This window comes from Lemur catta, chromosome 6 (assembly GCF_020740605.2).
Source record: "Lemur catta isolate mLemCat1 chromosome 6, mLemCat1.pri, whole genome shotgun sequence".
Lineage (NCBI taxonomy): Eukaryota > Metazoa > Chordata > Mammalia > Primates > Lemuridae > Lemur > Lemur catta.
Window position 1 is genome coordinate 93,997,789 of NC_059133.1, and position 25,357 is coordinate 94,023,145.

General features: G+C 45.5%; 1 protein-coding gene across 1 annotated transcript in view; it reads left to right on the forward strand.

Annotated features, from left to right (window-relative positions):
* Positions 1-25,357, forward strand: part of ANO2 (anoctamin 2) — a 329,714-nt gene that overhangs the window by 156,004 nt on the left and 148,353 nt on the right. Inside the window, exons 10-14 of the mRNA XM_045554545.1 lie at positions 2,585-2,719; positions 8,860-9,020; positions 13,392-13,474; positions 19,262-19,273; positions 19,497-19,607. Of these exons, the coding sequence (XP_045410501.1) occupies positions 2,585-2,719; positions 8,860-9,020; positions 13,392-13,474; positions 19,262-19,273; positions 19,497-19,607 (502 nt within the window). The remainder of the gene's footprint in view (positions 1-2,584; positions 2,720-8,859; positions 9,021-13,391; positions 13,475-19,261; positions 19,274-19,496; positions 19,608-25,357) is intronic.

A 25,357-nucleotide genomic window follows, 5' to 3' on the forward strand; every position in this document is an offset into this window, starting at 1 on the left:
GCAAAGCACTTCAAGTGGGTTAAAGAGTTACATGCAAAATCTGAAACAATAGAACTCTTAGAAGAAAACATAGGTAAAAATCTTCTAGACCTTGGACTTGGCAATGATTTCTTGGTTATGGCACCAAAAACACAGGAAACAAAAACAAAAAATAGACAAGTGGGACTATATCAAATTAAAAGGCTTCTAGACAGCAAAGAAAACAATCAACAGAGTGAAAAGGCAATCTACAGAATGGGAGAAAATATTTTCAAGCTATATATTTAGTAAGGGGTTAATATCCATAAGAGACAAGGATCTCCTACAACTTAATAGCAAATCAAAAACAAAAACAAAAACAAAACCCACACAAAAAACAACCCGATTGAAAAAATGGACAAAGGGCCTAATTAGATATTTTGCCAAAGAAGACATATGGCCAAGAGATACATGAAACAGTGTTTAACATCACTAACCATCAAGGAAGTGCAAATCAAGACCACAGTGAGATACCACTTCACACCTGTTGATGGCTATTGTCAACAAACAAAAGATAACAAGTGTTGACAAAAATATGGAGGAAAGGGACCCCTTCTTTACTGCTGGTGAAAGGTGTATTGGTGCAGCCACTATGGAAAGCAGTATGGAGGTTCCTCAACAAATTATTTGCTCCAGCAATCCCACTTTTGGATATACATTCAAAGGAATTGAAGTCAGGATCCCCAAGAAACATCTGCACCCCAAGAAACTTCATAGCAACATTATTCACAATTGCCAAAAGGTGGAAGCAACCCACGTGTCCATCAATGCATGCATGGATAAACAAAATGTGGTGTATACATACAATGAGATGTTACTCAGCCTTAAAAAAGGAGATCCTGCCATTTGTGGCAACATAGATGGATCTTAGCACATTATGCTAAGAGAAATAAGCCAGACACACAGAGGACAAATACTGCACTATCCCACCTCTGTGAGGAATCTAAAATTGTCAAACTTGCAGAACCAGTGAGTAGAATAATGGTTACCAGGGGCTGCAGAGAGGGGAAAATGAGGAGATGTTGGTCAAAAGCCATAAAGCTTCAGTTATGCACGATGAGTAACCTCTGGAGATCTCCTGTACAACAAAAAGCCTATAGTTAACAATATTGTATAGTTAAAAGTTTGCTGAAGGCCAGTAAATTACTAGGTTAGAATTAGTTCTGAAACATCATGGAATTTTTCTTACTAGTTTGATAAAAGCGTATTAATTTTATCATTAGCTATGATGGGTAGTATTTGTAACAATCGCTGTTCTGTAGGCTTATGATCTGAACAAAATGAGAACTTCAGTATATTTACTATTGCTCTTTTACTTGAAAAGGAAACTTCTTAAGAAAAGCACAAATTAAAGTAGTAGATCCATATCCATGGATAGTACATTGAACAAATATTTATTGAGTTCCTAATATAGGTAAACAACCACTTCTGACATTAGATTACTGAGTAGCTTGTATGAGTATGTATATGGTAGTAAAGAGAATACATCCTTCAAAAAGTACTTGAGGTTTTTTTTTTCTTTAATACACCCTCTTATTTTTCCACTTGGTTTTGTTGTTAATCATAGCAGGAGACGATACTGTTCTTTGATTTTTTTTTCGTCTGATGTAAGAGCAGAAGCCAAAGTATTTACATTTCTTAAAATAGTGGTAAATGTACTCTTGAACTTCTTACTGGAACAATGTTTGATATTGTAGTATGCAGGCTGTATTTATGTTATGTTTAAAATGACATGTTAATAAAGTGACCTGTTAAAACAGGGGAAAAAATTTGCTAAGAGGATAGATCTTATGTTAATTACTCTTAACACAAGAGAAAAAAAATTTTAAATTAAACAAACAGGGGTGGGGGAAAAAAGTAAACTTGTGTGTGAAGGATAAGTTTATGACCTGAGTGTGGTGATGGTCTCATGGGTGTATACTGATCTCCAAACTCATCAAGTTGTGTATGTTCCATACATACAGCTCTTTGTATGTTAATTGTACCTCAATAAAGTGGTTTAAAAAATAAAGAAATAAAAACCACTCATAGTCCCATCATCTAAAGAAGCCATTACTAATATTTTATTGAATTTCTTCTAACCATTTTTCAGTAAGTGTGTGTATGTTGGTTTGCATATATAAGTATACATGCCCAAATACGTGATTTGTGTGTTTTGTGTAACTAAGCTAGTTGCAAAAGGGTATGTTTTCCTGTGGGTTGAGTACTGTGGCACTTATGAAGCGATGATGTGTTGTTCATTTTTGGTAAAGATGCCAAAATTGATGACATATTTTTAGTTTGCTGTTAGGGCTGGGTTCCTTCTTGCAGCTATCTTTTTCACATGAACAGCCAAGGCAGGTGTGTATATGTGATGCTAAGGGAATGCACTTCATTTTAGAAAAGGCTAGTTGCTGATGCCTTGGGCTGAGGTTCCCTCCCTCCCCTTGTAACTTCTATCCCTTTGTATTCATGACAAGAAGAATGAATATCTATGCTGACCCATCCTTAGGCATATAACGAACAGAAATGAGGAAGATATATAATTTTAATGTGTTTCATTTTCTTTTCTTTATTTCTTTCCCAGAAAGTATTTTGGAGAAAAAATCGGACTGTATTTTGCCTGGCTGGGATTATATACATCATTCCTCATCCCATCTTCTGTAATCGGGGTGATTGTGTTTCTTTACGGATGTGCAACGATCGAAGAAGATATTCCCAGGTAAGTTAGTTTTTAAGAAAAAGCCTCAGTTCCCATGTGTTAATAATTTGGTTTCATCCCAGCTGCAAGCACATTTCACATGCTTCCTTCCAAAGTCCTCACCCTCTATCCTTTTCCTTCCCTATGACACATGTAACTTTCCTCCAGAGAGAGATCTAGGAGCTGAAGATTCTGGGAATGGCATTGGGGCCAAGGTCTGATGTGGGCAAGTGGATAATACCTGATGAAAACAACTCATGCCAGAGAAATGCTTTCTTTGCCTTAACATTCTGACTTTTTTCCTCTGGTTTCCCATAAGACCCAAGGCAGGATGTGTTGAGTAGTAACATCAGGTAGAAATCTCATTTCTGTGTGGTCAGGCACTGTTGGAATAAAATGCTATGAAGAAGCAGGCAGCTCTAAAACTGGGGAAGCTCAGCCTCTGTATCAGGTAGTCAGAAACTACTAGAAGTGACAGCCCCCATGGTGGGGCCCTTGGAGAGCCAGGAGACAGGACAAAGGCTAGGCTTCATGGGGAACAGAGAGCCTACACAGAAAATAAGCCCTGAACAGTGGCGCCTTTTAGGACAGACAGCGTTATGCATTAGCTGTGTGGTTGGACAGTTGACTCCCTGAGCCTTGGTCCCCTCGGCTGTCAGCGGTGATCCTAACGCCTACTGCGTGGTGTTGTGGGGATTGAAGGAGACTGTGTCTGCCACACGGTAGAACATTAATAAACACTAATAATTGTTGAATAATTCAAATTATGGAAATAGAGTAAAAGGGAGAAAAGAGACACTTAGCTAATATTTAGAATTTAAACTTCTTGCCATCTTCGGAACTGTCTTTGCAAACTGAGGCATGGTTACCATATTTTAATACCTTTTGGTTGCAAGTGATAGAAATGCAACTTGAACTAGATTAAGCAAAGCAGGTCAGCCTCTGGGTGGCTCAGGATCCCAGTGGCAGGCATGTGGGTAGCCTAAGCAATGCTGCAAGGGGGACTCCTTCCTGTCTCCTGTCTCTGATTCTTTCTAGTATTCACTGGTTTTACTTGAATGTAAACATTGCTGCTAGTAGCTCATGGGTGTCATGCCTTAGAGCTTTATACTCTATTAGTCTTGAGTGAAAAAGTCCTATTGGCCCAATTTAATTTAGATGGAGGCCCTGGACCAATCAGGTGTGACTGTGTACAGGATCACTCTGTACTAACATGATGTTCCTTCAGTAGCCATACAGGTGAGGCCATGCGTGTCTGCTACAGTTGGGGCTGGAATGGGGGACATAATGGCCATCCTGAAGAAAGGGCCAAGAGCTGTGTTCTTTTGGGAAAAGGGCAGCCACCAGTGGGCAGGAACCAGGTGGCACTTCTTGCCACGATGTCAATCCATAGAAATGGTCTTGCAGATTAACTAAACTGGAAATTATATTTTCAATGTCTAGAGTAAAGCTAAATTGCTGGTATAAGAGACAAGAGTTTGGATATTTTTATGTATAAAACTCCAGTATCATTTGTCAAACATTCAGAATTGGGAATTCTGGGACTTTTATCACAGGAGATGTGTTGTTAGGGTTCTGTCTTCCCCACCCCATCTAGACTGAGGGAAGAACTAATATTTATCAGATACCTACCTTGTGTCGGGCATGGTGTTAGGTGAATGTTTCTAGGCCTGGGGTCGTGGCTCACACCTGTAATCCTAGCATTTTGGGAGGCTGAAGCAGGAGTATCGCTTGAGGCCAGGAGTTCGAGACCAGTCTGGGCAACATAGAAAGACCCTGTCTCTACAAAACTTTTTAAATATTAGCTGGATATGGTGGCACACTCCTGTAGTCGCAGCTACCAGGAGGCTGAGGCAGGAGGATCACTTGAGCCCAGGAGTTTGAGGCTGCAATGAGCTGTGATGACACCACTGCACTTCAGCCTGGGTGACAGAATGAGACCCTGTCTCTATTAAAAAAAAAAACAAAACAAAACAACAGCAACAACAAGAAACTAGTTTCTTTGATCCTGTAAAAGATCAACACTGTAAACTCCTTGAGATAGGTATTATTATCTTCTCTTAACAGAGATGGAGAAACTGATGCCAAGTGCAGTCACATAAATTGTCCAAGTTCAACAATCTCTAATTGTCAGGGCTGGGAGTTGAACTCTGTTGCCTCCTGCTCCAAAGTCTCTGCTTTTTCCAGTAAGCAGTGAAGTCTTCCATAAGGCGCATGTCCTCCTTGATAGCTCAGTAGCTTCACCTGGGCTTGCCTGGGTGTGTTCTCAGCAAACATGGCTCTTGGGTTTCCCTTCCCAGTTGTGATCCCTGGAGATCTGGCTTCAGCTTGATCAAAACTGGGAAACCAGGTACTGTGCGGAGGGAAGCAATGCCAGTGCAGTGGGTGGGGCCTCGGGGTGCTGGTTTATATTGGGACTTAGAACCTATGCTTGCTTCCCCCGTGGGAATACACATGGCCACAACCACTGCAGCTGGAAATGCCATGGCCTGCACGTGCTGCAGAGGTAGCTGTCTACACACAGGCACGCACACCCCACATTCACACACACTTACACGCATGCAGGGATGTACATATGTAAGATGCAGTTATCACTGCAGGTATCCTATTGCCTGTCGGGGTGTACAGTGTTCTACAGCCTGTGGATGGCAACCCATTGGTGGGTTATGGAATCAAGTCAATGGGTTATTTTTTAAATGAACTAGGGTAAGATTAACAAATAGGATAGAATGAAAAAAGATATTAGTATTTATTATGAGAAGGAAAGATAAGTGTTATTTCATGAGATTTTATTTCAGTTATATAAGTGTGGGGGGGAGGGTGTGTATATATTTGCATACTGGAATCTGATGTAATAAAATTCTTGTGAGTTATAGGTCACAGACAAAGTAATTTGAAATCCACTGTTACAAAATTGAAGTTTTGGTTGTTGTATTTTCAGACTCAGGATAGGGTGTGGCAAATTAGGAAGGTGTAAGCAATAGAAAAAAATAAACATATTATGTAGATTTTTTAAAAAAAGAAATATTCTTTAAACATAATTGTATATTCATCAAAAGTCCAAGTTCTATGGTCCTGCTGGTAACTCACAAAATACCACTCCTCATCAACAAAGGAATATTCTCTAAATCTCAGTATTGAATCTGAACAAATTCATACTCCTTAAGGATCTGTGCCTATCAGCCACTCCTAAGTGTGATTAAAAATTTGCATTATTTCTGGGATTATTTTAGAGGTTACTAATTTTGGCATCAAGCCTGAAATTTACTATCACTTTAAAAAACTTTTTATTTTGAAAAAATTATAGATTCTCGGGAATTTGCAAAGATAATACCGAGGGCCCCAGTGTACCCTTCATCTCGTTACCTCCAGTGGTTATGTCTTGTCTAACTATAGTACAATAGCAAAACCAGAACATTGACATTGATTATGTGGAACTTTAAATGGGGCCTTTTATTCCCACTAACTTTGATGCATGAGATAGGAGCATATGTGCATGATACATTTGTAGAACCATCCTCTATTTACCAGGGGATTGGTTTGATTTGTTAAGCACTTACTTCCATGGGTAAAGAAGATTGAGACATTTAAAAAAAACTGATTAATCTAAGCCATATTGAAAAAAAGTTGGGTACTTTAGGTCTGAGACCTTCAAAGCAGCTGTTTTGTCTGAATTTCCTGGGTGATCCCCTCTTTGTTCCGTCTCCCTGTGTGCTGGCACAGCCCAGCCTCGCCTGACTGTGAGCGCTGGTTCACGCTGAAGAACACTGTTCCCTTGAGGGTCTTGGTCCAGCTGATTGTCAGGCCATTTACCCACCTTCTTACACTTTCTCCAGAAAACGATAGCTTGAAGAAATACGCCCTTAGATTTATAGCCACAGTTCCTTCTCACTAGAAATCTGTGGATTATGTAGCTAGAGTAACCCAGGCGTGATTTCAATTCTAGGTGGGCTTCGTCATCTTTCAGCTTGTCTAGAGACAGCTTCTCTCAGGAAATACTGTCATTTTAATATCATTCTTGGTCAGAATGTCTCCAGAATTCTGTTAAAACTGCATTAAAAACATTGATATATAAAAGCATTCTGACTCCGAATTTAAGTGCTTTGAGGAGAATTCATGCTACAGAGAATGGCTGCCCTTTTGCACAAATGATTGATAGTTGCCCCGCCTCTAATTTCAAAACAAATCATTTATGCAGCACTTACGTATCGTAAGTTGGCCGCTAATGGTTTTTTCATTTTTGACCTTTTAGCATTGACTAGATTTAACTAGAATTCAGTTAACTGGGAGTATCTCTCTCCCCAGTCCATGCTTTAAAAAATCCTGAAGACAGTGAAGTCCCTAACACATGGAGTTGAAGGGCAGCCCCGAGGAACACCTACCTACCTGCTTAGCTGCAGCTGAAAAGCAAAGCTCTTTGCTAGAATTTATGCAGATAAACAATTTTCTGTGTCAATCTGTTTTCTAAGAGGGTTCTCTGTTCTCTGAAAGTAGCAATTCCTTCTCAACTACGTAGCAAACACTTGTCTGACCCAGAACGACAAAGAAGACCTAACATAAACTTTGCTCTCTAGTTGCCAATAAGAACATGCCTAGGTGAAACTAGTACAGCTGAACGTATGATTAAGATATTACTATTTAATATTTTCTATATGAATGAGTCATTTTCATTGACACGTGCCAATGGAGAGCTTAGTCCGAGTCAGCAGGGGACTGGGACTTGTCCTCAGAGACCTGGAGTTTCCATTCTCTCACAAGGAAGGCCTTTCTCTGCCGGGGACCTAATAGCTCATTAAAACCAGAAGGCTAAAAACTGGGACTTGACAGAAGGCGACAGCCCTCTCAGTACATCTCCCACCCTTCGAACTTCTGAACCAAGTGGGAAGCAGACCCATGCCTTCCTTTGACCTCACAGGTTCCATGTGCGCACTTGCTCCAGCACGCAGGGCAGCAGCAGCTCGCTCTCCCTGGAGTGGCCTTCCACCTGTCAGCCGTGCTCTGTAGCGCCCTCTACTGCCTCTGTCTACGGAAGACACGGCTGTGGTTTTCAGTGCCGGGTCCTCTGCGTCCCCGTCACTGTCTCCAGCTGCTTTGTGAGAACAGCAGATGCTTCATTTTCATGAACTCTGGAGTTCTCCATCCTTTCCCCCCGAACCATGAGCTCATCCATCCACCCGTTTCCCTGGAGAAATAATACGCGCCAGAGTGATGGGTTCATTCATTTTCCTACCAGTATGTGGTACGAAGGGATGTTGGGGAAGCTGGTCGGGGCTGGCGATTCTTTGGCTTTTATTTGCAAGTGCTGCTGTGATCCAGCTAGTCACCTAACGAATGAATGGAATTTCAAATGCATTTATCTTTTCATTAAATAGAAATGTATCATGCTAGGAATAGGTTAGGATACAGGCCAGGAGAGATTATTTAGCGCATGCTTCTCTCTCCAGGTGTCAGAGAATCTAGACCTTGGAAGAATTTACCTTGCTCTTTCATTCCCTATATCCCATTTTATGGTTATGATAATTCTGAGGAGATTGAGTTTACCAGTCTCCACTCTACACATGGCTAGACAGCCGATGCTCCCAGAAAAGGGCCTCCACCCAGACCTACTCCATTCTCCCTCACCCCACTGCTGCCTCCAGAGGTGAGAGCTCGTGCAGGCCCAGCCAGACCCTCATGATTGTCTCCCCTTGTGACCAGTATCACCCATTGTGGGAAAGCCAGTAGGGTTTACGAAGACAGGCTGCACATGAAGAATGGATGATGACATCCCACTTCAGGCTGGTGACTTATTCACAACTGTTGCTGCATCTCACCAATCTCATAGACTCTGCACATTTTGAAGGGACTTCTTCATAAGGCACAATTCAATGCATAATATCTCTGACAGATGGTCACTAACTTTCTGGGACACTTGTAGTGGCAGGAAGCTCCATACCTCAGAAGATGGCCCATCCAATTTTTGTTTGTTTGTTTGTTTTGGACAAAATATAAGAGTAACACTCTCCAGGTGGAGAATCCAATCCCAACTTCTTAAACATTCCTTCCTTATGGAGTTGACGAACTCAAGCATAGATTTGGAAACGGGAGCTGTTTTGGGGGTGATTTGCTTGGACTGGGCCCTGCTTGAGCTCTGCCTGACCGGGAGCCTCTGTCTGTTGCAGCAGAGAGATGTGTGACCAGCAGAACGCCTTCACCATGTGTCCGCTGTGTGACAAGTCCTGCGATTACTGGAACCTCAGCTCGGCCTGTGGAACCGCGCGGGCCAGCCACCTGTTTGACAACCCTGCCACCGTCTTCTTCTCCATCTTCATGGCTCTGTGGGGTAAGTGGCCAGCGTGAGGCTTGCTCATAGGGGTGGTGCCTTCAAGTGGGGGCAGTGACCCAGCTCTAATGCTTAGCCCCTTGAGTTTACTTTGGTATTTTTTCTTCATATCCCAAGATATATTTTCAGGATAGTACCTTTCTCTTCTTTACTCATATGTGTGAATAGAAATAGGAACGTCCTTCATGGCTTTATCTGTTTTCTCCTAGATATAGTCGTGTCAACCCTGTAATAGTCTTGTGTATCATTTATTCAAAATTTGAACCAGTGCATGTTTTGAAAACCCCTGGAAAACCCAAAAGACACCCCCAGGTATGTTCACTTAGTTATGTAAGCTCCTCTGTGCCACGTGGTATGACCAGAGGGGCAGAGGGACTGCCATGGTCACAGAGTCAGCTAGTGGCATAGGTGGGCTGAAGTTTGGTCTCCCGACTCTAGGTTTAGTGCTATTAATATTTTTAGGATACCGTGAGTGTAGACTGTGGAGGTTTTATTTAGGGCCAGAGTTGTGTTTTCAATATTTCCACCAAAGGAATTTGTGAAGGAAAGAACAGATAGTTCTTTTGTTTTCCTCCTCCTTCCTTGCCCCTTGAGTCTTGGTGTAATATCAGCCTAACGAACTTGCCCTGAGCTGTAGCATCTGACCAGACACACACACACACACACACACTAACACACACTCCTATTCTCACAAACTGGAATAACATGGAATGACCACCCCATGGTAACTGAACGTTCTAAGAAGACACACCGATGTGTATTAGAAAAGGGACCAAGTCAACACATGTCAGCCTGTTTGAGTAGCCACCTGCTCTTTGCTCACCACCAAATGTGCAGGCCCTTTGCTTTCCCCTGGGACCTCAGAGTAGCAGGACCACAGCCCTGCTGCAGAGCTGCTGGATTTATCTCTGACTCCACCGGGCCTGGAGGACAGACCAGGGTGGGTGCTGAGTCACACAGCCCTGAAAGTACGAGGAGAAGGAGGAGGGAGGGAGAGGTCCGTTCTCAGTGGTGCCAGGAGGACTGGAACACAGCCTTCCTCCAGCACCGCAGGGTCTTCTACTTGGGCAGAGACAGAACTTGCCCACATGGCTGGGCCACCAAGGAAAGTTTCCAGGGGACACTCTATTCTCTGTTGCTGGAGAGAGCAGCTGCTCTTCAGGGGCACATGGGCAGTGGTCAGCCCCTCAAACATTGGAGCAGGAGAAGGAGGACATGGAATTTGCAACCCCAGAGCTCTGGAATCATTCACAGGAAGGGTCAGTAGGATGGACTGAAGTTGGGGCTCGTTGCCTGAGAAGCCATAGGCAGCTCTGTGTTTGCCTGTCCAGTGTCTCATAGTTACCCCGAGATCCATCCGAGCCAATTTGGAACCCAGAATCCATATTGATTTTTTATATATTACAGCCCTTATTCCCATAATTTGTCTTGCAGATGTTATTAATACCACCACTGAGTAGATGAAGCTTAATAATTCTGGGCCTCTGATCCTTCAAGACCTTTTTTGGGACGCATAATCCCTTGTGCAGAGAAACTTGGCTTTCAATTGTACTTCCCAGTTTCAAGTCCCCAAAACTACCTCTTCTCTTCCCTCAACAGCTGCAGTGAGCAGACACCTCCTGGCCACGTGGAGAGCCCCACCCCTGCTCCTCTCTTCCGCACACGTCACAGTGCAGGGAAGGCACTAAGGGATGGGATAGTGTCATGGTGCCAGAGCTTCCTGGCACAGGGTAGGGTTTTGTTTTGTTTTTTAAATAGTCTGGCTATGTTTTGTGTGATCGTGTACTTGGTCACAGCAGCCAAAAGCCCTTAGGCATGATTGCCTACAAATTACAATTAAAAATACTAGCAATGCCTCTCATTACCATGATTATTATGGTTAGTGGTGCTGTGCTGGGTGGGCCAGGGCCCAGGCCTGCCGGGATGAGGCTGGGAACAAGCGGTTCTATGCAGAGAGAGGCGGGCTGTTGGTGGCAGGAGAGGTGGTGGCTGCAGAGCCAGGGGATCGTGGAGAATCCTAGTCAGCAGGACCAGAGTCTGTCGGAGTCTCAGACCCAGCTCCCCTGCAGTTCTGGCTTCAAACTCCAGGGAATTTTGGGAGAGAGCGAAGTCCCACTGAAAGGGGAAGTAATGAGACAGGGCTTCTGAACAGAGGCTGAGGACACAGACTTAGGGTCAGGTAGTCCTAGCTGTGTGTCTTAGCTCCTTACCAGTTGGGGATCCCATAGGGAGTAAATGTGGCGCTAAAGCCACATACTCTTGGCCAAGGTGCCATGCGACTTTGGGCATACCCCACAGCGACAAGAGAATGAGGTGTGTGTGCAAAGCATGTGGCATAGATGTGCACCCAGGAACTGGCGATTGCTCCTCCCACATGTGGTGGCCTCCCCTGCCCCTGTGCCTCAGCTACTCCTCTGCCTCCATCTGTTCCCACAGGGCACAGGCTCCTCGGGAGTGAGGAGGAAGCAAGGGAAGAGGAGGGACTTGCCCCTGTTCTCAGGGCATCCCCAGGGCAATGCCAGTGTTGGGGGTTCAGATACCCTCACGTAAACCCAGCCTCAAATTCTGGGGAGAAAAACACTCAAATCAGTGTACTATAATGGAGCTGCAAGTAAAACAAATATAACTTTAAGTAACTGGGTATGGGACCAGCTTATAGGTATTTGCTGTGCTCAGTTCTGTGTTGTGCCCAAAGTAGACACGGGTGGCCAAGAGCCCAGGAGGCGTTGGCAGTTCTGTTTTCACAGCGCAGATGCGAGTGGCAGCCAATGGTCAGGCACGGCGTGTGGTGAAGTGTGCCCAGGCTCTTGCCAGGGCTGGGGCGGAGCTGCAGGGTGGCCTCAGGGAGTGACATCTCTCTAGGTGCCATGACCACAGGGCAGCAGGAGGATGGGGCACCGTGGGGACTGACCTTCTGGAAGAGGGGGACTCGAGCCAGGTCAGCAGGGGATGAGGGTAGAAACTGGAGGATAGTAAAATAGGCGAAGGGGACCGTTTGCACAAGCAGGGGCTGGAGAGGACGGTGAGGAGGTGACCCAGCAGCGATGCAGGTGTGAGTGTTGGCAAACTGTGGGATGAGACTGGCAGATGGTTCTGGCCAGACACACACCGCCCTGGTATCCGGAGAGAAGGACGTGGTTGCAGACCACAAGGAACCACTGGACAGAGGCAGGCGGCATTGGCTTCCTCCCCTGCCCACTCCGCCTGCACCACCCAGACCCGTTGCCGCAGGCCCACGGCTGTCTCTCCGTGCCGCTCGCGGGGCCCTGGCCACCTTACATCTCATAGTGCACTTACTTACCTTCTCTCCGCAGAGGCTGTGAAGAACTCGAGAGCAAAATCTGATCAGATTCCCCTCATCTGCCCCTCGGTATCAAGGCAGATACCTTAGACAGGGCTGGTGTTTTTAGATTACAAATTCAATGAAATTACTCAAATAACAAGAGATTGATTGTGAGAAAGGGAGAGGCAGGATCCTGGGGGTAGGAGGCGAAGTGTAGCCTGGCCCCTGGGCAGTGGAGCTGAGAAGCTGTCAGAGGCCGCAGCCTGCCCGCTTTCAGGTGCTGCTGGTCTCTCTCCTTCCTCTTCTCTTTGTGTCTCTTAGTTTTAATTTTCTGAAGACAGAACCTGACTGGTCCGTCAGCAGGCCCTGGGGCAGGTGTCCCACCCTGGTGTAGCGGGCAGGGAGGGGGCCAGGCTCTTCCCTAGAGCACCTGGCCTTGCCCTTCAGGGGGCCGTGGTGGCACAGGCAGACGGGGGCTGTGTGGCATGGTCGGCATTCTGCAAGCACTCGCTGAGCAAACGGGAGAAAGTGCGGGCTGCTTCACAGAGATTATTCCGTCCGCTGCCTGCAGGACGGGTTGGAAGGCTGAGCATCTGGAGCCGGGCAGAACTGTTAGGAGACTGCTGTGTAACCTCAGAATGAGATGATTAGGGCCCAGGAAGGGGAGTGGTGCTGGGGACAGAAAGGAAGAAGCGGGGAGGAAAGTGGAGTGCTGTGGACGGTGCAGGAGGAGGAATGTGTGTACAGGCAGGACGAGGCTGGTCGCAGAGTCTGCAGACCCCTCTGTTTCTGCTTTCTTCTTCCTTCCATTCTTCCTTCATTTCTCGGGATCAGCGTTCACCCTTTTCTCATAACCTAGAGATGAGAAAGGAGTGGTGTGTGTGTTTGTCGCTGACGTATCTCTTGGCTCTCAAGGATGTGGAGTCTTTTAAGCAGTTCCAGGTACAAGTGGGAAAAAGGGGCTGAATGCTTTAAAGACAGCTCTTAAATTTGAAATCTGTAAGTTTCTCCCCGACCTCCACTGGTGAACTCAAAGGGTACTCAGAATCCATTCTTCAAAAATAATCGAGTTTTTTTTTCTTTTTAAGCTACTATGTTTCTGGAAAACTGGAAGAGACTACAGATGCGACTAGGCTACTTCTGGGACCTGACTGGCATAGAAGAGGAAGAAGTGAGTTCTGCTGCTTATTTCCCTGGGCCCTTGCTTAGCTTTGACCCTGGACACGGCTATCCTGAGCGAGACAGCCACGCACGTTTGTCGTCATTGCCTGTGTGTCTTGGCTCCGTGGGCCAAGCTATGGTTGATGCGCACTGAGGCCGAGAGTTCAAGTGTCCCCTTCGTCCCTCCAGCTGGAAGGCATTGGGTCTGATGGGGAACCAGGTGTCCTGGTGCCCTGCTCTGGGAAAAGAGATGGCACAAGACGCAAGGAAAACAGGCAATCCCTGAGAGCGTGAAGCCAGACAGCGGGGCTATGTCAGGATGCCTCTGTGAGCCTTCTGGGGGCCAGGGAAAGGCAGGGGTGCCAGGTGCTTGTTGCCTTTGGTGCCTGTGTAAGCCAGTACACTGTGCATGGACCCGGAGGGCGAGCGCAGGGAAAAGGGTAGGTCCTCCTAGAGTCTAGCTTTCTGTACAGATGGTGTTTAAAGGCTGTAAACAAATCAGCACCCCAGTCTCAGTGACGGTGAGTTTTGTGGTGGGCAGTGTGTGGCGGTTACTCACATTGTCTATTCCCACCGTAACTCCTGCTTCTCTAAACAGCAACCCCTGCCACTCACCGCCCTCCCCTCTTCTTCTTCCTTTGAGCTCAGAGGGTCCCCTCTGTTCTGACCATTAATGCCTTTGCCTTCGAGGGCTACTGACGTCACATGCCACCATGGGCTGAGCAGCCAACGTGGATATTGGATGGGGATGCCCAACACTGGGATGCTATGGGTGACAGGAGGCACTTTCTGTTGCCGAGTACCCATGAGCATGAAGTGAAATCACCAATTTAGTCTGTTCTCCATCCTTGTGTCCCCATGTCTGTGGTGTGTCATCATTTCTTCTTCTTAATGCTCTAGTTAGTCAACTTCCCTTTGACTTCCCCAGGTGGGCTGAAGATTGGCAGGAGCCCCAGGGCAGCTGCATGGAATGGAACCTGCCAATCCAGGTTGTGCCGCCTAAAGGTGCTGGGAGGAGAGGTGGTGATGGGGCTTTTCCCCACCCGCTGTGGGTCTTCACTTGATTGCATCCCATCCCCCACCCCACCCCATGACCGTGCACTGGGACGTGCACCCTCTCTGCTCCAGTGCTGGCGTCACGCATATGCCCTGAGACTAACACCACCGTGGATTCTATGGCAAGAGAGAATGTACATATATGGATTCTGCCTTCAGACAGTATTCAAATTATTTAGAAACAAAAGCAACAGAGGATAATAAAGACAATTGCATTTCTTGGAGGAAAATGTCCAAACTGGTGCTTCCAATAGAAAGAACTATAGAAGTTAGACTGTGGGTGATCTAGTTAATATATCTTTGTACTATTGGTCCTACTTGCTTCAGCTGAAATATATCGTGTGTGTGTGTGTGTGTGTGTGTGTGTATGAGCGAGAGAGAGACAGAGAGTTGTGGTTGGGGGAGGTGGGTGGGGTGCAGTTCCTACTCTCCTAATGAATGCAGGGGGCTAGGATGTCTCCAAAGAAGAGAAGAAGAAACATCCTGGCATCCAAGCCTGTGTGGGGCCTGAGACAAGCCAAGTGTGTCTGCTAAGTAGGGCCGAGGAAGCCCTCGACTCTCTCTGTTACAGAGGAAGTGTAAACACATCCTCTCACACAGAAAAGCATGAGTTATAACTCAATACCCTTGAAATCTCTATAACAAGCCCCTGGCAGGAGTGAGATTATAATCCATTTTTCTTTCTGTAGCCAGGTTTCCTGTTTATCTGTTTAACCCAATGAGCCATGGTAACTTCCTGGGAGGTACATGATTTGAGGAGCTCGTGTGCTGGCTGAGGGTGGCCTGGTCAAGACTGATGTACCCGTGGCATAAGGAGAAATGCCTGCTGGGATCTCCGTGGGAGGTTACTGCAGGGCTGGTTGGTTCCGTGGCACGGCTGTTGTGCCCCACATGTGCACGGCCCGGGGCCAGGCACGAGTGAGAGGGAGGACAGCTTTGCCTTTTCTCTTAATGTGCTTCTATTGTGGGCTAGCACACATTCTTAACATGGTCATTAGGCACGCACTGTGTACCAGATTTGGTATGGAATATGGAGCGACCTCAGGTATGGTGTTTGATCTCCAAAGGGTACATCCAGCAGTGCGCTGTCTGGTCTTAAGTATTTAGAACAGCATGGAGGGTATGTGAGAGAAATTCCTCTAGCTAATGCAGGAAAGGGAAATACTTAGAAAAAGCAGGGTTTTGAAGACTTTTAATGGGCAGCAAAGGGAAGAAGGGACACCCACAGGCGAAAAGAGCCACAGACGTCTGGACTGGGAGAGCGAGGGCTGTGGGTACAGCAGCAAGATGTCTGCAAAGTAGGTTGGTGGCGGGAGGCGGGCGGCGGGGCTCAGGCTGCAGAGGGGGACAAGGGCGCAGATACAGGGTGCGGGCTGGGTCAGGGAGGGTCCTGACTGCTAATCCACGTCTGCCAGGCCATGGGAGACATGGAGGGGCAGGACAGCGAGGTCTCTGTGACTTGAACTGAGGTCCTGGGACTGCCACGAAGTGCTGTGCGTTGAAGCAGATTTAACTTACATTCAAATGAAGGGCAAGAAGCAGGGTCCATGAAGGCCACGATTGGAGGTTTTTTCTGGTTTAACCAGACACCTTCTTGCAGTAGGAGGAGTGCTTGCCAGGCTAGCTGGCTGTCTGTAACCTCCAGACGTCGTTCTTCCCTTGGTCTTCACTGGCAAACACTCACCTCCTAGAGGGAGGGAGGCTGCTAGCTCACACATACTCCAACAGGTGGGCCACCCCAGGGGGGTGGGATGAGCAGGGGCTCAAGTCCAGCTTGTAAGCCAGGGGGATGCGGGAGAAAGACTGGAGATTGTGTGCTTATGCGGGCAGGGAAGGAAGTGAGCAAATACACCCGACAGCCAACCTGCCGGGCCACGCGGCCCTTGTCTATGGGGCGTCCCTGTGGACTTGCTGAAGGACTCCTTGGATCCTGTCTGCCCTTGTCGCAGGGAGGCCTGCCAGACCTCCAGGGTCTTTTGCTTTGAAGTGTGGTAACCTTTAGCTCAGGGGGCCTCTTGCCCGGGTAGCTTCTGTCCCAGTCCAGGGCCTCTTAGAGGATGTGGCCTTATCTGAACACAGGTATCTGCCCTCCGTCTCCCTCACCCAGCACGGAAAGCTTTGGGTGTCCTCAACGGCTTCCCATCGCACAGTAAACCAGTCCCCACCTGCCTTTCTGACCTCAGCTTGTGCCACTCTCCCTGCTCAGCCCTTCCAGCCACACAGCCTCCCTTCATCCCAACTTCGTTCCGGTCCTTGCACTGGCTGTTCCTGCTGCCCAGAATGCTTTTCCTCAGTCTCCGTGTGGTCTGCTCTTTCCTGACTTTTCTGTCTCTGTGACAATGTTACCCACTTCAGATTGGCCTTCCTTGACTCCCCAGTCTGAAGCGGCCACCACACTTCATTTCTTCTACGGTTCTTATCCTCATCGGGTAGTTTCCTACTTGCATGTTGGTTTACTCACTGTCACCTTCCTCCACTTGGGGCCTCAGCGCCTAGAAAAGAGCTCAGAGCATAGCGGGTGCTTGCTGGCTCTTGGCAGAAGACGTTTGTTGCACCTATTTCTGGATTTACCTCTTTGGATCAGCCAAGGTGGTCCTGAGCAGGCCTAAGTTCTTCCTCTTCGCCTGCTCCTGGGGAGATGGACCTGAGGGAGACAGTTCCCAGGGTCTTGGTGAGAGGGACGACGTGCTTGTGCTGCTTTGGCACCAGATGGCCCTTCCAGGGAGGTCGTGTTTAGGGAGCATCAGGAACAATGCGGATCTGCCCATGGCTGGGTGTGTCAAAGCAGCCCTCTCGGGATCTAGATTCTGCTCTGGACAGACGCTCAGTTGTCCACTTTTGAGGGATTTTGTAACCTCACCCAACCTACTTGTCTGCAAACAGGGAGACCCTTGTCTAACTTGCTTCAGCCGGAGCGCAGAGCAGCCTGACTCTGATGTGAGTTTCAGACTCGCGTCCATGTGCCGAGAAAGCTGGGCTTGTTCTGAAAAGATGAGGGGATCTGAACTGAGCCCAGCATGGGGGAGGTGGGCCATAGCCACACCTGGAGGGATGCAAGCAAACCCCTCTGTGTGTGTCACAGCCTGTCTGAGAAAGCCAGAGGCAGTCGGACACCTCCTGCCAGTCTCTTGGGAGACCCTTCCTCATCCCCTTTGCGTGACATGAACGGGAAGACTCTCTGGCTCAGAAAGGCTTCGAACCCATATTCTGGTAGTCTCCGAAAGATACTGTGCCGTTTTTAATTTAAATTTTCCACTGGAATAATGTAGAAGAAAAGCAAGCCAATTTCGGGGGCCGTGGAGGAGAACTTGAAATCACTTCTCCCCCAGTATTCCCGCAGGGCATTAACTGCTCCAGGCAAAAGCTGCTCTGTGGGAAATGGCGGGCTGAAGGAAGTTAAGCAAGTGTCTTCACAGAGGTACTTTTCAGAGCTGTTAAGATGCTCATTGAGGCCCCCAGCAAGGTGAAACATTGTGCAGTGTTTTCCAATCTTTTAGACCCTGGAATCCTCTCTTAGCTAAAAATCTCTTGACGCACACCTCAGGAAATGTGTGTTGGAGAGTGAGTGAAGGTACGAGGCAGAGTCAAACGCCCTGCACAGCATTTAGAGATTGCCGTGTGCTCCGTGTGCTGCCAGTGGCTGTGAGCGGCACAGGGGAGTGCAGAGCAGGTAGCCAGTCCTTCTGTTGGGGTGAGAGACTCTCACATGCAAATGGATAGGAAATAATCACAGAAAAGCACATAGGCAAGAGCTACCATGTGTGGTATGAGCTATAAAACTGCAGGAGTTGGGGAGGGGAAGGAGATTCCATCTGGTAAGTACATTGCAACAGTCAGAGAAAGCCTCCTGGAAGGGGTGGGACTGACATCCCCACGGAGACTGGGTGACGATGGAGGCCTTCACAACACATGGCTGGCATCTCCTGCTGCTGTATTGCTGTGTGCATTAGGTGCGTGGTTCTCCTCTCCCATGTCATGGCATGGCTTGGGAAAGCCGGAGACAGTTCAGGAGCTTGGCTTGTTGACCTTTGAACTCTTTTACATGGGGCAGTGATAAGGAAATGTTTGCTCTCTGAACAGCAGAGCCCACTGTGAACCCCCATCTGAATCCCTCCCTAGGCATGATCAGCAAATGACATAGGAACACGAAGTCCTCACACCTGCAGATATTTGTCCTTGAGCTGGAAGCTGCAGGGAAGACCTGCCAGTGAAGCCAGGTGTACACTGTTAAATTCTCTTTGAAGTGAGTCACGCCTCCTCCGGCCCCAGCATCTGCATTGGTCCCCCGGATTAGTGAGGGGTTCCTTCCTATGCCTGGTGACTCCCAAGGCAGGTTCCTACCGCTGAATGGCCCAGTGATGTCTCCTGAGCATTGGTGTGCTTGCCAATGAGTTACTCACCTAGGCTGCACAGGAAACAGGTCCAGGCACTCGAGGTTTAATATTCCCCATGGCCGCCTTTGACTTTGATGTTTATTGGTCACCATTGTAGCTCACAGAATAACGGAGCAGAGAATGCATTTTGTTGTCGCCCTAACTCCCAGCTGTGGGGCACATCTGTTTCTCCAGCTGAGATTTGGCTCATTGAGAGTTAGAGATATGAGGATGGTTGGTGGGATGACCAGATGTATCTATCCCTCTGCCGTGGGTCACACTGTTGTGCAGAGCGCATGGCTTCTTTCTGTGTCGGCCGTCCCATTAACGTTTCCTCTCTCCTTTCTCAACGCCGGCACTGTCCCCAGGAGCGTGCCAAGGTTTGGTTTTCAGTGTGATACCAAGTGTCATGTGTTCCTTTCCTCTCCCCCACGTTGCGTTCTCATGTTAGGATGTTATGTCCCGACTCCTTGTGACGTGTGTGGTGTGGCAGTTTCCATCCCATAGTGTCCAATCCTGAACCCCAACTTTAACATATGTGTGCTGCAGGCCAAGCTCACTCTGCCTCCCGTTTACTAACCGGTCTCTGGCTCTTTGGTTTAGGAACATTCCCGGCCTGAGTACGAAAGCAAAGTTCGAGAGAAAATGCTCAAGGAGAGCAGCAAGTCGGTTGTCCAGAAATTGGAAACAAACACGGCTGCGGGTGACGATGAGGTAAGACGCGGGTGCTTATTGCTCGTCGTCCCTTTATTTGCTGAGATTCTGTTGTCATTTTGTTCGGAACACCTTAGTGAAGGGCGACTGGGCCGAGAGGAGGGTTATGTGGGGAGGGATAGAAGGAGAGCGTCACGTCTGTCCCTGTCCTGCTGTCAGAGCTCATGGGCGACGGGCTCCTCCGTGACTCCATCTGTGTGTCCCCGCTGGGTGGAGCCGTGCGCACAACATGGGGCAGCAGGTTGAGAAAGAAGGAAACAGTTTCAGGCCTGGTGCCTCTGGAGACCATCACCTAAACACTGAATGTGACAGTAACCACCGCCACCCCGGCCACCCCACAGCAGCTGACCTTATCGAGTGCTCGCTCTGTGCAGACACTGTTTGAAGTGCACCATACTGTCTCATTTTATTCTCACAGAAAACCTATGAGGCTGGTACCACTCTAATGAAAACTCATTAAAGAGTTATTTCCACAGAGTAAGTCATTTTCGAAGGGTCACACCGCCATGCATGGTGGCAGATCTGGGATTCCAGTCCAGGTCTGTCCATCACAGCCTGTGCACTGACCGCTGTGCCGTCCTGCCGTCCAGGTGCAGTGGGGACAGCAGAGCATGGAGCGAGAGCTCTCAGGGCCGGCAGAGGCGCATTCATGCCTGTGTTTGCTCGAGCTACTCACACAACGCTCCTTACATTCCATTTCATTTGGGTGGGCCTCCAAAAGTAGAAACATGATAGTGAGCGTGTCCTCTGAGTCATATTTCTGAGTTTGATGGTGGCATCCAGTCATTAAAACAGAGCTTCGTAATTTTTGCTGTGATCTGTGAATACTCCTAGTGTGTGTGTATGGGGGCTGCTCCGCGGAAGTGCCTGCTCTGAGCGCCACCCCTCTTTGCAACTAGAAGGCCGTGTGTGTGTGTGTGTGTGTGTGTGTGTGTGTGTGTGTGTGTGTGTGTGTTTATGTCTTTCCTAATCTGGTTCCTGAAAAAAAAAAATCAACAAGATTGAAAATCTGTTGCTTTTACATGTATCTTTTCTCCATCTTGGATTTGAATTCAAATTTCATTTCATTTTACATTCTTTAAGTTAGAACCATTCATGTTAACATGCAAATTTATGCAAGCATCAAAACAGAAGAATGTGGTGTTTTTGAGCTCAGAATACTGGCTTTTTTTTTTTTTTTTTTTTTTTTAAAGAAAATAGGAATTAAACTGCAGAGAGAGAGGGTGGCCCCGTGAGTAATTTTTTTTTTCGATGAAGAGCAAGTCCAAGACCACCAATTATTCAGGGAAATAATGCATTCATTCATAGCAAAGACTAATCATCACTGCCACCCTCATCAGAAAGCAAGAATTCTGTGTTCTGTCAGCTTCGGCAACGCCATGCAAACTTCTTTCTCCACCCCAGAGCAATATACAATGGATAATTTTATGGAAATCACATGTAACTTTTATTGACCACTGACTCATTTAATTTTAATTCCATAGACAGGAATGCCAAGGAGCTGGAATTGCGTACATTGAGGCTGTGGTTCTAATATAAACATTGCTTGGATAGATATGCACGATAGGTCAAATAACTTTCAGGAACCACAAATAATTAAAAAACATCTGAATGCATTATAGATGATACATATGTTTATGTTTTAGCATTCAACATCTATTTTCATGATGCTGTTGAGAATGCAAAGCTCAAAGCATCTAATGCCTTACGAGCACTAGGGAGAAACAGCCCTCCTGATGAACAGTTCAAGATGAAAATGGTCTAGCATTTGATTGTCGGGATCCTTGCTTGTGTTTCCTCAGTTCCATTAATATTGTCAGTGCTTCTGTTCTTGCTGCAAATCTAGCCATAGGTGGGAGATACGGAAGGTCAAGAGTTGTGATCAGTACCCACTGCCTAACATGGTTCCAGGGGCACCATTGTGTGTGTGATATTTAGGAAAGGCACCTTCTTCTGGGGAATAGACAGGGACTAAGAATCAAAGTCTAGCTGGTGGTCTTGGATGTGCATCTTTCACCCCAGAGGATCACCTTGGATTTGCCTTCACTGTAACCCTGAGACTCATCCCTACCTCTCCTTACTTTCCTTTCTACTGAATGATAAAAAGCTACCATTTATTGAGGGCCAGAGTGGTATAGGAATTTGCCTAAGAGCACATAGCTAGTTGTTGGGGAACTGGTAATCAAATCTAGCTCTCACTAATCCTCAAGGCCCATTTTTTTTTTTTAATTTTAGAGAAACCAAGTTCATTTATTTTTAAAACATTTTTATTGAGATTTAATTTCCTACCCTAAAATTCACCCATTTAAAATATACAATTCAATGGCTTTTTGTGTATTCACAGATTTGTGCAACTGTCCCCACAATTTAAGTTTAAAACATTCTTATTATCTCAAAAAGAAATTCTGTACCCAATAGTTGTCAAGCCCTGGGCAACACCTAATCTACTTTCTGTCTCTATAGATTGGCCTATTGTGGACATCATGTAAGTGGAATCATGCATCTAATGTGTGGTCTTTAGCTTCTTTCACTTAGCAACATTTTCTCAAGATTCATCCGTGTTGTAGCACATATCAGTACTTCATTCTTTTTTATTGCCAAGTAATATTCTATTTTAAGGATCCTCCTCATTTTATTTACCCATGCATCAGTTGCTGGACACTTGGGTGGTCTCTAATTTTTGACTCTTATAAATAATGCTGCTATGAAAATTTGTGTACAAGTTTTTCTTTTAGCTGTATGTTTTCATTTCTGTTGGGTATATACTACTTTTGGGTGTAGAATTGCTGGGTCACGTAGTAACTCTATGTTTAACATTTAAAGAACTGCCCTGTACTATTTTCCGTAGTGGCTGCGTTATTTCACATTCTGTCCATCCTTACCCACACTGATTACCTGTCTTTTTCATTTTATCCATCCTGTGGTGTGAGATGGCATTTCATTGTGGTTTTCATTTGCATTTTCCTAAAAGCTAATGATGTTGAGCATCTTTTCATGTGCTTATTGGCCATTTGTGTGTCTTCTTTGAAAAAATGTTTATTAAAATCATTTGCCCCCTTTAAAAATTGGGTTAATTGCTTTTTATTGTCAGATTGCAAGAGTTCTTTATATATTTTGGACACTAGTCTCTTATCAGATAATATGACCTACAATTATCTTCTCCAATTCTGGAGATTGTCTTTTTGCCTTACTGATATCATTGGAAGCACGAGAGTTTTAAATTTTTAAATAGTTCAGTTTGTCTAGTTTTCTTTTGTCCTTTTTGCTTTTGTGTCATATCTAAGACATCATTGCCTAATCCAATGTCATTAAGATTTACTTCTAGGTGTTCTAATAATTTCTAATTTAACCCTTACAGTTAGATCTATGATCCATTCTGAGTTAAACTTTGTGATGTAAGGAAAGGGTCCACATTTATTTCTACATATGTGGACACTCACTTGTCCCAGCACCATTTGTTGAAAAGACTATTTTCCTCATTGAAGTATCTTGACACCCTTATCAAAAATGAATTGACCATAAATATAAAAGTCTATTTCTGGACATCAGTTCTATTCTGTTGACATATTTGTGTGTTCTTATGCAGAACCACACGGTCTTGATTCCTGTTTCTGTGCAGTAAGTTTTGAAATTGGGAAGTACAAATCCTTTGACTTTATACTTTTATTTTTCAAAATTGTTTTGACAAATTGGGATACATTTCCATATTAATTTTATGACCAGCTTGTCAATTTCTGCACTAAAAGCAAGCTGGGATTTTGATAGGGGCTGAGTTGAATTTGAAGACTGATTTGGGAACTCTTACCATCCTAACGGTAGTAAGTCTTCTAATCTGGGAACATGGTAATCTTTCCATTTATTTAGATCTTCTTTATTTTTTTCAGCAATGTCTTATAGTTTTCCATGTACACATTTTACACATATTTTGTTAAATTTATTGGACATGCTTGAAGCTCTGACTTGGGTGGGGCAAGGGCAATATATGTAACCTAAACATTTGTACCACCATAATATGCTGAAATAAAAAAGAAAAAAAACAAACAATAAAAATTAAAAAAAAAGAAAATTATTTTATTCTTTTGGATTCTATTACAAATGTAATTCTTTTTAAATTTTATTTTTGGATTGTTCATTGCTAATATGTAGAAATGTGACTGAATTTTTGCATGCTGATCTTATATCACACACCTTTTCTGAACTCAATAGTTTTTCATGGATTCCTTAGGATTTTCTATTTTCAAGATCATGTCATCTGTGATAGAGATAGTTTTACTTCTTCCTTTCCAATCTGGATGTTTTTTCTCTCTCTCTCTTTCTCTCTCTCTGCTCAGTTGCCCTGATTTGAATCTCCTGTACAATGTTGAATAGAAGTGATGAGAATGGATTTCTTTGTCTTGTTTTTGATCTTTGGAGAAAAATGTAGTTTTTCACCATTAAGTATAATGTTAGCTTTCACCATTAAGTATAGTGGGTCATTGCTTTTTTCTTGTTTTTAACTCTCTCTATAAGGCCTCCCTGAGAACAATTCACATCACATCAACATGATGCTGATCTGAAATAAAATGTTCTGTCCTGTAATGTGGTGATAATTATATATCCACATCGGGGAGAGGCAATGTGGTAAGGCCCCAGGGTTGGCAGGCTGGGGGTCAGAACCCTGAGAAAGTCATCACTCGCTTTCACCAGGTAGCTGAGTCCCTTTCTGGGTCTCTTCCGTCTCAGCTGTCACATGGGGGCTGGATTACGGAGCCTCTGCAGCTCCCGGAGTCAGTGGTTTCCTTTGCTGACGTGCAGAGATGATGCTGGTCATCAGCTCCTCACTCTGGGTTTTGGACTGTCCTTTATCTTATATGGTAGTAATTTGGTTCTTCTTCTTATATCTATGCATTGATTTTCAAGGGGTTAACACTTTTAAAATTTTAAGTAACATTTGTGGAGGGCTCAATACATGTAAGGATTTACAGGCATTATTTCATTTAAGTCTCAAAATCATTATGCTCCCCAATTCACAGCTGAGAAAACTGAGGTCTAGAGAGAGAATTAACTTGCTCAGTGCTCCATGTGGCAGAGCCAGGCAGTCTTTTTAAAAGCTACATTCTTAACTTCTCGCTCCTGTGTGTCTCGAATGTTTTCCTTCAACAGATCCTCAAACACTCTTAAAAAGTCATGTTTGGTTCTTTTTTCCTAAACTAAAGGCAGGAAGGACCGTGGTGTTCATTGGAGAAATTGACCCGAGCTCTGACCCGAGTCAGAGCTTCAAGCGTGTCTAATAAATTTAACAAAATATGTGTAAAATGTGTACATGGAAAACTATAAGACATTGCTGAAAAAAATAAAGAAGATCTAAATAAATGGAAAAGATATCCCATGTTCCCAGATTAGAAGACTTATTACCATTAGGATGGTAACACTTCCCAAATCAGCCTTCAAATTCAACTCAGCCCCTATCAAAATCCCAGCTTGCTACCCCACGTTAGTGGTTTTGTGTAAATTTTGGTGGGGTGATGCTCTGTTTCCACTGAGGACAACAGTGGGTAAAATTAGCTCAGTTTACAGCAAGAGGTTCAGCAGTCAGTAGGGAGAATTCAGGAATATAAACACAAATATATATTGTGTTTCCAAGAAAGAATATGGAATCTGGAACTTTTAATAAAAGAATAGGCTGGCTTTTTTTTTTCCTGAATCAGTTTGAATTTTTTTGAGATTAGTCTGTCCTGGACAGAATTGGAGGTTTTGTCCAGTTTCCCTCC